The following is a 14,291-nucleotide window of genomic DNA, read 5'->3' as shown; positions in this document are numbered from 1 at the left end:
GATTGCTCTGCAGATTACTTGTTGACAGTTTATCTAGTTTTTTCCCACTGAACATCAGACACTGGGGAAAAGTCCTACTGTGACCCTCCAGAGCCAAAGGTGGCGTCTCCACATGTCCACACAGATCCACAGAGACTCAGCTGATTCTCAGGTCTGACAAAGAAAAGCATCAGCTCCTCACATTAAAGAAGGTGGAACCAGAACATGTCGGTGACTGTTGCTTCTAAATAGCTGCCAGTTAATCTTCTACCAGTGAACTGACTCATGGCTGCAGCTCTAGGTCACTGAATGGCTTCATGAGGACGACACAGTGGGTTGGACACAGTGAGGGGATCTGGTTTGGAAGGAGGAGGTTTCCTCCCTCCGACAGAGGAGACCTGACAAAGCTCTGGAGACATGGCCCTGATGAGGCTCTGTTGGCCACTGTATGCTAGTTTACCCTTTTATTTGTCACCAAGCTCCCAATGAATGGAAACACTCAAAGCAGTTGTATACTTAGCATACAGTATGTGTGGTGCTTTGTAGGTCATTAGTGCTTAAATGGTAACATTTCTTTTATTATGATGATGCTGAAGTTAATTACCTTTATTAGACAGTCACAGTGTGGAAAGTGACAATCGGCTTGGGGAGAGACAGGAATATGGTTTATCAGATGTCCAGATTGCTCTATTTTGTTGATTTTATATGAATTAATACTGCATTCTGGTACATGCAACACTCAAATATTTTTAGATGAGACAAATTCTAATTTTTGCTTCATACTAATGCAAAAAGTACTATCTGTTCAACTTATTTCTGTATAAAGTATTACAATTTGATATGATTGAGTTTGTCAGATTAATTTATTTAACAGACAGTAAATTGCTCCTCAGTTTATTCTGTCAGTATATTTCAATAATTAGCACACCCAAAATAGTCGTTTTTTTTTGTATATTTTATATAAATATTTTGGAAAAATTGTATATTTTTTACAAGCATACTGTGCATTTGTATGATTTATTGATTTAGATATGTTTTATTTGGTGTGAAAATGATTTGTGTAGTGATTTGTTTGTCCCACAAGACTGATTGTAAGAGTTCACTATGTAATGGTACATGTTGCAGGAGTATTTCCATTACACAGTTTCCAGGCTGGAGAGGTGGCTGTAACATTAGAGTACTGTGGAACTTAAGAGGCGTGACAAGCACGTGGTGAAAGGGTGGAGAAATTGCTTAGTATGGAGTTGTCAACAAAGCATCGAGCCGGTGGGCAGTTCATAGTCCTGGCACCAGAGATGCTTCCCTGTGTAGAATTAAAGCTAATAGAAAGTGTTCAGGCCCACTGTGTGCAGACTTTGTGTTTTAAATTTAACTGTTAATTGATGAAATAGCCTTTTTGTCCAAACCGATGAACAAAAAAGCAGTTTCATCATCTACACTCAGACCGATTTATGTCTCACCACAGTTTTATCACAGAGGTCTACAGAGTTCTTGGGCTTCATGGCTTGTTTTTTTGCTTTTTGTGAAGTTTGAGAGCTTATATGCACATGTATGTGCCTTTCTAAACTATGTCCAGTCAGTTTGCCACAGGTGGACTCCAGTCAGGTTCTAGTTCTCAAGCCAACAGGATGTCACGGCAAAGGTTAAATACTTTTGTAAAGGAGATATTTCAGTTTTTGTTTTTCCAATAGTTTTGCAGTAAAAAAAAGCTAAACATGTTTTTCACTTTGTCACAATGAGTTACTGAGTGTAGATCGATGGTCAAAAATTGCAGTTTTATCCATTTAAAATTAAATGTGATTGGTTTGAATACTTTCTGAAGCCACTGTGGATACATCACAGATTTCTTCCACAGTGTATCTGCAATGGCTTGTGTGTAACTCGAACAGTGCAGTCGAATACTGTTGACAGTGGGTTCTCCTTCAGAAAATGTTATTATTCTACATATGATTCCATATAGTTTTTTTTAATGTTGATGCTTAGTACTCCATATTTGAGTATTAAAAAAACACCTCCTTGCTATCATGCTGTGATGTGAATAGAAACACTGGATCTGTTTGCTACAGTTCTGTGGTCTCCTTTTGGTTCTCTGTGGGCTGGTCCCAGCGCCCCTCCATAACAGGCCATGGAGACGGTGACGTTAGACGCAAGGCTCCTCATAAGCATGTCTCTCTGCGTCACACTATGCTCCCAATATGAAAAGCGTGTGATTGTTTTCCGAATGAGACAGAGGCTGTAGATAGTAGCTTGAAGGAGGCTCTTTTGTCCATTCAACTTCAAGCGAGTCCTGATAGGACCCTGCACACCACAGGAGAGTGGGGTAATTGTTGCTCCTCTTCCAGTGAAAAATGGAGGTAAGAGAATATTTCTACCTAATTTACATGTTCAAGCTGTCAACAGTAATATGACTTTAAAATAAATCAAGTAAGAGTTTGCTCATCATTGGGGTCCAGACTTTATATTTTGCTGAAATATTTATTAATAATTAGGCATGCTGAAATTATATAGATTTATTGTCTTTTTGATATGCATAGGCTATGAGGTAGTTATATAAAACAGGTAACTTGCAAGCATTTGTGCAGTATAAGACATACAGTAGAGAAGACTTTTTGTGTTTGTAGAGTCCTGGATGAAAACTGACAGAAGGTGTAGGCCAGTTATGCTCACTTAGCAAAAACAAGTGTATAAAGTTTTCATCAGTAGTGGCATACATTGCTTTGCAAGGTCTAAACACCTTTTTAAAGTGGAAACCCATGGTGCATGTTCAGATAAGAGATGGCAAAGCCCCCAGTGCAAGCACTAAAACAGACATACTATTGGAATGAGGCTTATTTCTGTTTAATATCTACTTATGACTGAGCTCTGTTCTCTTCAGGTGGCACCTTGTGTCCAGGAAGTTAGTAGCCACATTGCATCACTGTTGACAAGCCTGAACCTCCAGCGAGAACAAGCTCAGTTCTGTGACTGTGTGGTCAGACAGAGCCAGACCCCGGGGCAGCTCTACCATGCACACAAGTGAGTGACATCAGATAGTTTTTCAAAGTCAAGTCAAAGTGTTTATTTGTCATATGCACAGTTATGAAACATGTTTTCCTGTACAATGAAATTCTTACTTTGCCATCCACATGAATGCCACACAATACAAGTGAAATATCAGGTAGATGAGCCATAACATAAATCTAAATAGGCAGTAAAATCACAAATCTAAGGCACTTTAAAGGAGCAAGTGAAGGGAGCAAATAAAAATACAACAAGAACACAATATAATGCAAGAGAGAATATATGCTACATGGGAGCCTTGGAGTGCAAATACTCCATATCATACACCAACAAACACCCCAACTTGTACATACTGGCAAAATGTTTGAATGTCCTGTGTGTTTTACATCATGGTCATGGTTTTATGCAGCATCATATCCCTAGTTGCTCTGTGCTCTCTCAGGTGTGTCCTGGCAGCTTCCAGTCCAGTGCTGGCATCTATGCTCTCCTCTGCTGGTGTCCTGGTGGAACTGCAGGCTCCATGTTTATCTGGCTCTGTGCTGGCACTTCTTCTGGACTACATTTATAAAGGGACTTTGCCAAATGCTTGTAGCCAGCAACAATATCACAGTCTGCTCACTGCTGCCTGCTACTTGCAAATGCATGAGCTGCAGGAGGCTCTGTGCACTTGGCAGCAAACTGAGGTGAGTGATGCAGATAAAACAAATGCTTCTACTGGAACTGAAAATCAGCCATATGAAGACATTATCACTGACTTTAGAAAACTTGAAGGTACAGATACTTGCACTGTGCAAAGTACTGCAAAATCACCGAAGAGACAATATTCTGCCATTGTAGAAACATATGGTGAACCACAGATGGATTCAGCCAGTACAGACCCCCACATTAAAGAAGAAGAAACAGATGCATGTGGAGCTAGCAGTATAAATGGTGCAGACTGCTGTAGTAGAAAAGATGCAAGCACTCGAAGTACCTGTTGTAATACACCTGAAGGTGGTGATAACTGCAGACAAGTAACTCATCTGACACCTCATAGTTTGATTCAAAATATCCTTAGCACCACTGAAGTGCACAGCATGTCCACAGTGGTCAAAGAGCTGCAAAGGGATCAGTTTCATTCAGCTGGCACTGTAAACACAGAGACTTGGCAGAAGAGCAGACAGGTGGAGCTAATGAGGACAGTTGAGGACAGGAGGAGCTCCTCCTTATCCTCTTCCTCATCAGCACATCCATGCTGTGGGGCAGTGCCTGTCATCTGTCACAGCCGAAGATCAGCTTTGATCCAGCTGGCCGAAGAATCTACAATGCCTGCTTACCAGTCAGTATCCCAGGCCTCTATCAACTCCAGCAGACCCCCTGTCTCACAATCAACAAGTGCAGACAATGAGAGTGTTGTTGACAGTAGTACCACCACACAGAAAAACCATCCCAGGGTAGAGAATCTGGATTACAGGAACAATAAAGAGCACACTGGAACACCGAGGCGGGATTATAAGAACAGGTCAAATCAATGTGCAAGACATGATTTACATTACAAATCCAATACAGATCAGTCTGGCATGTTGAAACAAGACTACAACAGCAGCAGTTCAGATCACTTGGTAAAGGTGAATGATGAGCGTACTGGCAATGGAATAGCCCGCGCTGCAGATCATAATGAGCACCAACCTCCATGTGATTCATTTCAGGACAAGAATCACACAAAAAATTTTAGAGGTTATTCAGTTTGCAGCGGTTTCATCAGAAGATTAAAAACTGACTTCAGCTGTGATGATTTGCCCTCCAAACGTCAGCGACTGGATTGTTCTGACTGTCAAGATGTCTCAGCATCGGCTGTAGCAGAGGAGCATGCACAAGATCTGAGAACTGTAGGTCCACTTCCTGCAGAGGACTCGGACACAAGAAGTGACTCTCCCTGTGAAGATCTGTGTCCCGAGGGACAAGCAAAAGAGGAGCACAGTTACTCTAGCAAGTGTCCAGCTCAAATTGATGGACAGAACAGCCACTGTAGCCTTTATGGACCTAAGACAGATTGGTACCCAAAACTGCATAGAGCTGAGACAAGCACAAAAGATGCTGCATCTAGTCAGTCTCATTGGGACTCAGGCAACAGAGACACAGCTACGGAAGGCAGAAGACATGGTGCTGATGTTTGTCCGTTTCTCTCCAACACACCAGAATCAAGTTTGGATAATGTCACTGAGGGTTTCTCCGAACGCTGCACCGACACTGAGACCACAGTGCCACACTTCAAGTTTACAATTCCTGCAGACAGCAACATATTGGATCCCATGTGTAGTGCTGTGGGGCAGTCATACCGTGGACATCTCCATTATCACTGCCTACACCAGGAGGACACACACTTATCACGTGGACATTCTGATCACAAACGCTCCCACGCTAGCTGCCCTGATCATGGAGATCAGTCCAGTGATGAGGAGGAGGCTGGTACCTTTGCCAGTCCAGGTCACAGTCCTCTGAGGCAGCACTTTGCCACCGGTACAGACCAGGTTCTGCTGCTGGACATCAGCACCAAACCTGTAGAGTTACTTATGTCCTACAAACATAGATCTGACCAAGAAGAAAAAGCGGTTGTGTTCAACAAAAATGACACATTTGGGACTGGGATCAGGAATAATAACAGCAAGGAAAGGAATGCAGAAACATCTGTAGCAGCAGTTGACAAGAGAAAAACTAGAGCTGAAACAACATTCGGAGCCAAGAGTGTTGCTGAGACTGAATCTTGGGTTAGAGAAACAAATGTTGAAGAAAGGAAATTACGTGGTAAAGACCAAAGCAATCTGGGAGCTGAGACTATAAATAAAACGGGGGTTTTGGAGGTTTCTAGCTACCAAGAGGATGAGAACCAGGCTAGTGCCTTGACAGCATGTACACTTCTTTCTATACCAGGTTCTTTACAATCCACCATGTCATCTCCCTTGTCTGTTTGCATACCTTCTACTCTTTCAGCCAGCATGCCAACGAATATATCAGCTCATCTGTCATCTCCTGTTCACCAGCCTTTCCAGTGTTCTCTGTGTGAACGTTCCTTCAGCCAGCGAGGCTCTCTGAATAGACATGTGCGGAGCCACCTTGGCGTACGGCCCTTTCCCTGCCCTCGTTGCCCCATGACATTTTCCCGCCAGTACCGTGTCACAGAGCACATGCGTGTTCACCAGCGTTGTACCCTGGGGAATGACTTTCACAAGCCATATATTAACTAAAAAAATATTGAAAGCAGTTATAGTCAGTGTTTTTATGTTAAGAATAGAACACAGTGGGTTCAGCTAAAGCGATGACCCCACAGAAAATGATCGCCTGACTTGTGGAGCTTTGAATCATTTTTCAGCTCAGTTTTATAGTCCATAACACTGACGTTTGACCTCTGTTTTCAGCTAAGAAAGCTCTAAAAACAACCATACACTACCTTCCTAGTTAGCAGCTAGCTTGTGTGGCGCATTTAGTAGCTAAAGAGCTAATTGTCTTTGGAGTTAGTGGAGACCAAATGAATGATCGCAGCAACTATAAGTGGTATTTTCATATTAACAATGTATCAATTGACAAAGGGGTCGTTCATAGTGATGAACCTGCAGAGGATTCTCACCTGGATCTGCAGCTCCTCTCAGCTTCACATAATGAGTTTCAACTAATCTCTTAACTGTCTGCAGAGAGGCTACAACTGATAATTAGGCCAAAGGGAGACAGGTGTTGGCTTCCTCAATACTTTGGACTGACAGTTGTTGGTGTGCTGGTTTTAAATTAAACAGCTTGTCTTGAATAGTGGTTTTGTTAAGCCAAATTTTTGTATTTTTATTATACCGTGTGTAATTTTAGCGTTGGCAAAAAAAAATAGGGGTATAAATGCCCCGAGGTGTTTGCTTTAAGTAGGTCTCCCATAAATCTTAGATGACAAGAATTTGGGCAGTTTTATGTCCTGGTGCAGGGTATCTTAACTAAACAGTGCTGTGTATGTTTACAGGTAAAGTACTGACTGCTGTTTACTTTATTACTGGTTTATTGTTATATTTTGATTGTATTAGTGTTTTTAGGACTTAGTTTCATAGTATTTTAATTATGTATCTTTTTGTTTCTACTACAGCAGCTTGTGGTAGCCTTCATCCACAAGTCTGGTCAGTGTACTCTGAGTTCACTCACCTATAGACTTTCTTTGTGTTATATCTGTTTTTGTGTGAACTTAAATTTTAGTGCTTTTAATAATGTCTTTATTCAGTGCACTGTTGTAAATGAGAGCTCTCAATCGGGTTTGTGGCAATAAAGATTGATGATGACCTACAGACTTGTGTTTGTGGCTGCACATTTTGTGGTGCTTCGATTTGTTTCACTGGCTTTGTCTAATAAGTGGCACAATTGCTTGTTCTTTTTTCCCCTTTTTAGAATTTTTAGTTCTAGTTAATAGATAGCCATAAATAGCCAGTATTGTCTTCAACTTGTTTCTGCTGTCCTCATAAGCCTTGCCCTTGACTACTGTTTTATTGTCTTTACAAATTGAAACCGGCCTATATGTCAGAAAACTTTGTCCTGTGGGGGATTAGTGCAAACATGTTGAAAGTAGCAGTTGAATGTGTATATGGTGGGGAAAGTTCAGAATAGAATAGAATAGAGTAGGTACTTTATTGATCCCACAGTGGGGAAATTTCCGTGTTACAGCAGCAATAGAGAACAACCAACATAACACCATAAGGACAGACACATAAGAACAGAACTTCATAAAAACACGGAAAAGAACACAACGAGGACACAGCTGCTGTAACTTTCTGCCACTCCGCGCTGCGCATGCACACATAGGTACGTAGTAACAAAGAACACTTATTCTTAAAATAAGTTGGAAAACCAAGCACCTGGTACCAAAACCGAGTAGAGTTGAGTTGAGCCAGTACCAGGCAGTGGAAAAGGGGCTTTAGTGAGAGGGACGTGCACAGCTCTCAGCTCTGTTTGTTTTACCTGGCTCTTTGTGGAACGTAGGGCAGCACCGGCAAAAGTTGACATTACAATGAAAATAATCCCTCCAGCAACTGCATAGAACAGGAAGATCACTTCCACGGCCATGACCTGGACAAACACAAACACATCTCAGACAAAAAATTTGGGGGCCTTGGCTTCAGCCCAGGTTAACCCTTGTGTTAATCCGGCCTTGCATATAGACTGGTATATTATACCCCTCCCCAATGTCATTTTTAAAATCTGGCATTTACTTATTAGTATCATGTAATTTAGCCATACTGCTTTGGATTGTTGATCAAGAATATAATGGACCACTACCAACAAGAACAGCAATTGTTAATAAAAGTATTAACCACCTGATAGTGTAGAAAGGATGATGCATCATCAAGGTCTGTTGAATTACTGCCTTCATGAAAGTCAGTTTGGTGGATGTAGTAGTCATGGTTAACTATTGTGCTGGGCAGGACTAACAAGACAGCCCAACATACCCCAAGTAAGAGCCAATGATATAGTGACCTGCATGTAAACAGAGAGAGACAGACACCACTAATAGTTTATGTTCAATCAGTTAATAAAAAGGGGGATTGATTAACATCTAAATAATAATGGAATTTATGCATCCTAGCAGATGTAATTTTAAGAGTTTATAACCAAGTAATTGAAATTTATAATTGAAAAACGTCAGAAATATTATAGTTATTCTTTAAATGGATTATTATCTTTAATAAACATTTATCTGCATAACTCTGATAACACAGTCCTCGCAAAACTTGCCAGGATTGTTTCAGAATATTACAACAGTGCTTACTGTTTTCTTGGTTGTGTGGTACTCCGTCCTGATATACATAATCCCACATGCGATGAACTACAGGATGAAGAGGGAAAAACTGCTTTATTATTCATTCCTCATATGTTTTCGAACCTCGTGAGGCCTATTTTATACTGTACACAAGCCATATAGATGCAGTGGTAAACGCATAGGTGAAGCAAATGTTTTTTGTACATTGGGTAAATCCCAGTTCCCGTAATTGGATCCACTTTTTTGCTCACTTCTGTTTTTTTTTGTTGCCAAGTCCGACCCACATAAGATGCAAGAGAAAACTGCAAGGAGAGAGTAATTGAGGATACGTTTAAACAGCCATGAGACATCCTTTCCTCTAATCCTTTATCTGAGGCGTCTGATAATAAACTGATTTCTGATAAAGGTGCGTCGGTCCATAAAAAAAAACTTCTCCTCTAGGCAGTCACCTTGATCCTTGGTCCTGGCTCCTCAGAGCAGGATGTCCTTGGTCATAACTCAACCTGGAAATCATTTCAGCTGAGCGAGGAACTTTGACATAAGAGACTTGGGATGTACCCACAGAAAATAAGCTTCCAAAGGCGGTGCAGTGCTGCTGCTAAATTGCCACCATCAAAAGAAAAAAAAAAAGGTGAAGATGGTACAACTGGCCAAAAGTGCTCCTCATTGTGCGCCATTGCCATTTTATGGTTTATTGACATCGGAACAAGTTCTTCTTCTCTAAACAAAGACTTCAGTGTAGAGTGAAAGTGCAGTATTTGCATATGTGCCTTTATCCAAAACACAAGAAATAACACTTGCGCTTGCGTTGTGTTCCAAAATTTTGGACTATGTAGTTTGCGTACAATATGAAAGAGCCTTTAGACTACATTTAGTAAAAATAAATTTTTGGTGATTAACTACAGAAATCAGTTCAGATTACATTGGGTTTTGGTTATTTGTCTAGCCAGCTTTAAATGGGCTGCTTAGAAAATGAATAGTCCATTAGCCACTATCATCCACTGATGAATAATAATTGTTGTGTCATGCTGCTAACCTTTGCTCCTAGCACACCTAGGAAGGTGTAATTAATCTTTCTGGAGCCCGCGGTCCCAATGGAAATGGTGAAGAAGGAGACACCCAAGACCAGCACAGTGATCTAAGAGAAAATCAAAGTCTAGTATGACTTGATTTTGTTTTCTTTACATTTTTATTTTCTGCAACAACTGAATCTTTACGTTATGCTATGCAGTTATCAAATCTGTGAACTGTGAACAGTATTTCAAAAGCAATAAGTATTTGATAAACAGGGATTCGAATGTGTGTGTGTGTGTGTGGCTCACACCAACAGTCTTGGGTTGCCCCTTAATGAAGCGATGTAATGGTTTGCTGCCCCTTGAAGACTTGTATTATTCCCTTCTGGTCCACTTGCGGAGAGGAGCTCAGCAGACATCTTGTGGATAAACACACAGGACAGGAATAAAGAGAAAACATTCATATGTTGGCACTTACTTGTATTTGCTGCACCCATTTTGAAAAGAACAGATTAGGTGTTGGTTTGATTTTGCTGAGTCTGATAGGCATCTTGGTTCTTATTCTGCCTCTTGTCAAATCCTGGAAATGATTCCTGTCACATAATTCACAAGCTATCTACAGTTTCAGCAGCTTTAGGCTGCAGTGAACAATGTTTTGCCCTACATGAGGAGATGTTTTATGGGTGTTTTGGATAAATTAAAGGAAAATCACATCTATTTTACATTTAATGAAGTTTATTTTTTGGACATAATTTTTAACAAGGTACATTTAGTTTTATTATATCTGACCACACTTATTTACTAAAGCATAAGCAGAGACTTACTACTGTGTGGGCACTGATACATGAATCCTGAAATGTAGATGCAAGTGCAGTGATTCCTAAAATTTCTTGAAAATGTTTTTTCAGGAATAGGAAGCACTGGAAATTCCCTAACCTCTCATTGGGCCCAGCAAAACTATTTATGAACCCTAACTCAATTAGGACTTTGATGTAATCTATTTTATTCAGATTTTTATTTATAGGTGGCACTGGGGAGGGGCTTGGGTGTGCTGTAGCTACCTGTAGGATAGCCATAGAAAGCGGTGGAATGAATTATAGTTTAATGGAGGTGTAAAAAAAAGCCCAGGGGATATAGGATACTGAGCACTCCTTAAGTTTTTAGAGTGCAGGACTGAGCAAAACAATATAATGTGAACCGAGTGAGGTAATTTAATATCTAAAATAGTAGTAGTAGGCCGTTCTGATCCATACTTCAGTCTATAGGTGGCGGTAATGCACCTAAAGCTATTTGCCAACAGCGGCATTGTTTATGAAGATGTCCTGTGGTAAGTGAATGATCCTTTCCTGTGTTACGTGAATGGCGTAGAACATGTGTGAATAACCGGTGAGCAGTCTGTACGTATGGTGTGTGTGTGTGTGTGTGTGTGTGTGTGTGTGTGTGTGTGTGTTCTTATATGTTCAAACCTGTATCTTGCCTACTCTGTGTTTATTGTTTATGAAAGAAACTTTGATGATGTTTGGTGGTTTTAGTTAAGCTCATATTGCCTTATAATACAGCTCAGATTAAGTTACACCCTGTGTGATGGGTGCTATTAATGCATTTCTCAGGGTTTTGTTTAGTCACCTCTAGCATACTAGTACTGCTATGTGTTTACTACTGGGGTATAACCTGATGGACTTTTACAGTAATGGCAGCCTGGATCCTCTTATCTGGACTGAACAAACGAGGATTGTGCATCTGCTTAACATAATTTGGGTGTGGTAATATGCTGGAGTGGAATTAACATGTTATTGCCATCCAGAGTGGGGGTAGTGTTACGTGAATGGCGTAGAACATGTGTGAATAACCGGTGAGCAGTCTGTACGTATGGTGTGTGTGTGTGTGGCTGGAGGTGTGGTCGAGGGAGAGCGTGTGACGTATGGGCGTAGTAGACGAGAGGTCAGTATGAGCGGGTTGGGGAGAGTGTGAACGGAGTGTGAAAGAGGGGACAGTGAAATTCAACCGATGTGGGCGACATTGTTCATGTTGAAGGAAAGTGACAATAAAAGTTCGGTTTCCAAGGAAGTTGCCCGAGTGTTCTTGCTCGCTGCTACAGATCACGGTGAAGGGAGATAACCCCGAGGCGGACTGCAGCCTTGGCCCTGGAGCAGACATCAGCCTCCCCTGCGCCACTCGACTACGGTCCTGGAGGCTGAAAGCAGGAAGGGTTACACCTGTATTGTCTGTCATGAATTTAATGCATTTGACAGTTCGGGTACACATTTTGACTCCTTACAGTGATTTTATATATTTTTTTTATTGATATTACTTTAGGTTTAGGAATGGAATAATGTTGATTTGTAGCCGATGTGTTGGTAGCATAGGTTTGTGAGGCTGAAATGTGACCTGTGTGTTGCTTGGTGCTTGTGTGCACCTTCTGGCCGAGGCGTAACTGTGTCCAGTTTAATGTTCAGAGGTGTGTTACTGTAGGCTGGTTTGTGAACCTCAAATCTGAATCCAACCAGCTGAGTTGCTTGTGTTTAACACAGAGGTGCATTGTTGAGTGTTGTGTTAAACAGGGACTGTACGGAGGTGGGTCTTTGTAAAACTTGAACCTTCGATTCAATTCGTAGTAATGCAATCAGGCATTCGTCGGTGCTAAGTGTTGGATGTAGTCTGTAGGCTGTGTTTAGAGTTAAGCAGTTATAGGCAACAGTTGCCTGTGACAGATGTCGACATTTTGCTTCCACTGCAGAGCTGTACCTATTTATGATTAAAACAATTTATTAGATTTACCTATAGATGGCCTACTCTACCTCCTGAGCCACAGCCACCCAGTAACTAGACATTACTGGTGGGCTATACATACCCTATAAAGAAGATCAAGGCTGCAATCATTCTATTTATTCTGTCTTTGTGTTGTAGACTATACACCTTTTAGGCCTTTCTACCAGTTTAAGTGCCTCTAAGGATCCAGTATAACCAGTGAAATGCATTCTTCTTCTTGCCAAAACGTGATTACAACTAATATCTTTGGCCTCACATTGTCATTGTTTCACCCTTATGAGGCATATTTTAATTATCAGCGCTCTAGTATCTTAGTACCAGTTTCTCTAACTCTAAAATGCTAGTACAGTGTGACCATTCTTCACAGAATTCTCCTCTTGAGCCTTCTCGGTGCTGTGGGCCCAACTCAATGAAACTCCAGTTAGTGAGCGGGCACCCAGCTGGTGACCCTGTAGACCTGCCTTCACTCCTACACCCACACAGAACTTGTACTGCTGTTGGTGTTATTATAGTTACAGACTCACTGGAATTGTTAATAGTCGTCTTGGTGGAACAGTGTCAGTGGTTGGACAACTGAGCGGACGCAGCTCTCAGAGGTGACTGTCGCTACAAGCCAGCTGGGCCAGCTACTGCTTAACCTGAGAAAATACAGTAGATGATATGTGTCACGCCACATATCTGCTCTTTGCTTGGGTGAGGACAGGCATGTAAGGGTAGGTTAGGTCTAGAAAATGGTGTTACTTATTATGGGGTTCTGAAGGTTTATGACGGCATGGCCGGACACCCCCCTTTAACTGATATACCGAGCTTCCATATGGATGCTCTCTCATTCTTTGGCACATTTAATTGTGTATTATTGACTGACATTCTGTAAAGTGATTAGACCACCTGTTTGTTTATTTTTTGCCTCAGATAACCCTTATTTCACTCTTATGGGTTATATTTTAAAGACCGTTAACAATCCACTGCTTTTGTACCAGTTTATATACCTCTAAAGGGCCAGTATGATCCAGTTTTCTCCCTGTCAGAGAGTGATTACAGCTAATAATTTGGTGCTGAAAGGGGTTTTTAATCCCTTACCACCAACATTGGACACTCATCAGTTTGCCTATAGAGCAAATAGGTCTACGGAGGATGCTGTGGTCATTGCTCTTCATACTACTCTGACTCACCTGGAGCAGCAGGGTAGCTATGCAAGACTACTCTTCGTAGATTTTAGCTCTGCTTTCAACTCCATGCTTTCCCATAGATTGGTGGCCAAACTAGTAGACCTTGGCCTACCCCACTCTACATGCCTCTGGGTTAAGGATTTCCTCTCAGACCGAACCCAGAAAGTCAGAGTAGGCCCACATACCTCCTCAGCTCTTAACCTCAATACGGGATCCCCCCAGGGTTGTGTACTGAGTCCCCTACTCTACATCCTGTACACACATGACTGTAATCCTACCCACTCTAGCAACACCATCATCAAGTTTACTGATGACACGACAGTGATAGGGCTAATCTCTGAGGGGGATGAGTCGGCCTACCAGGATGAGGTACAGCAGCTATTCAAATGGTGCAAAGATAACAACCTGGCTCTTAATACCACCAAGACCAAGGAACTGATTATAGACTTCAGGAAGAATAAAACAGCTATCCAGCCCCTGCTCATAAATGGGGACTATGTGGAGAGGGTGACAGTCTTCAGGTGTCTGGGAGTCTATATAAAGGAGGACATTACCTGGACAGCAAACACTAAGGAGCTAGTTAAGAAGGCACAGCAGAGA

General features: G+C 41.5%; 2 protein-coding genes across 3 annotated transcripts in view; one reads left to right on the top strand and one right to left on the bottom strand.

Annotated features, from left to right (window-relative positions):
* The first annotated feature begins 1,791 nt into the window (after positions 1–1,791).
* Positions 1,792–7,647, top strand: LOC109954473 (uncharacterized). Of its 2 annotated transcripts, XM_020589819.1 has the most exons (3): positions 1,792–2,333; positions 2,855–2,994; positions 3,422–7,647. In XM_020589819.1, exons 1-3 carry the CDS (start codon positions 2,328–2,330, stop codon positions 6,201–6,203), a joined length of 2,928 nt encoding a protein of 975 aa, XP_020445475.1. In that variant the 5' UTR covers positions 1,792–2,327; the 3' UTR covers positions 6,204–7,647. The 2 variants fall into 2 exon arrangements, with proteins under 2 accessions (XP_020445475.1, XP_020445474.1); XM_020589818.1 differs by lacking the exon at positions 1,792–2,333 and having other exon boundaries at positions 2,538–2,994.
* A 75-nt stretch (positions 7,648–7,722) lies between these two features.
* Positions 7,723–14,291, bottom strand: part of lpin1a (lipin 1a) — a 28,874-nt gene continuing 22,305 nt past the window's right edge. Inside the window, exons 25-29 of the transcript XR_002274150.1 lie at positions 10,063–10,172; positions 9,777–9,878; positions 8,750–8,806; positions 8,298–8,457; positions 7,723–8,049 (exon numbers count right to left, since the gene is read on the bottom strand). The gene's annotated coding sequence lies outside the window, so the exon portion shown is untranslated. The remainder of the gene's footprint in view (positions 8,050–8,297; positions 8,458–8,749; positions 8,807–9,776; positions 9,879–10,062; positions 10,173–14,291) is intronic.

This window comes from Monopterus albus, unplaced genomic scaffold (genome assembly GCF_001952655.1).
Source record: "Monopterus albus unplaced genomic scaffold, M_albus_1.0 scaffold10.1, whole genome shotgun sequence".
In the NCBI taxonomy this organism is placed as follows: Eukaryota; Metazoa; Chordata; class Actinopteri; order Synbranchiformes; family Synbranchidae; genus Monopterus; species Monopterus albus.
Note: the sequence above shows the minus strand (reverse complement) of the source record. Positions and strands in the feature narration are given on the sequence as shown.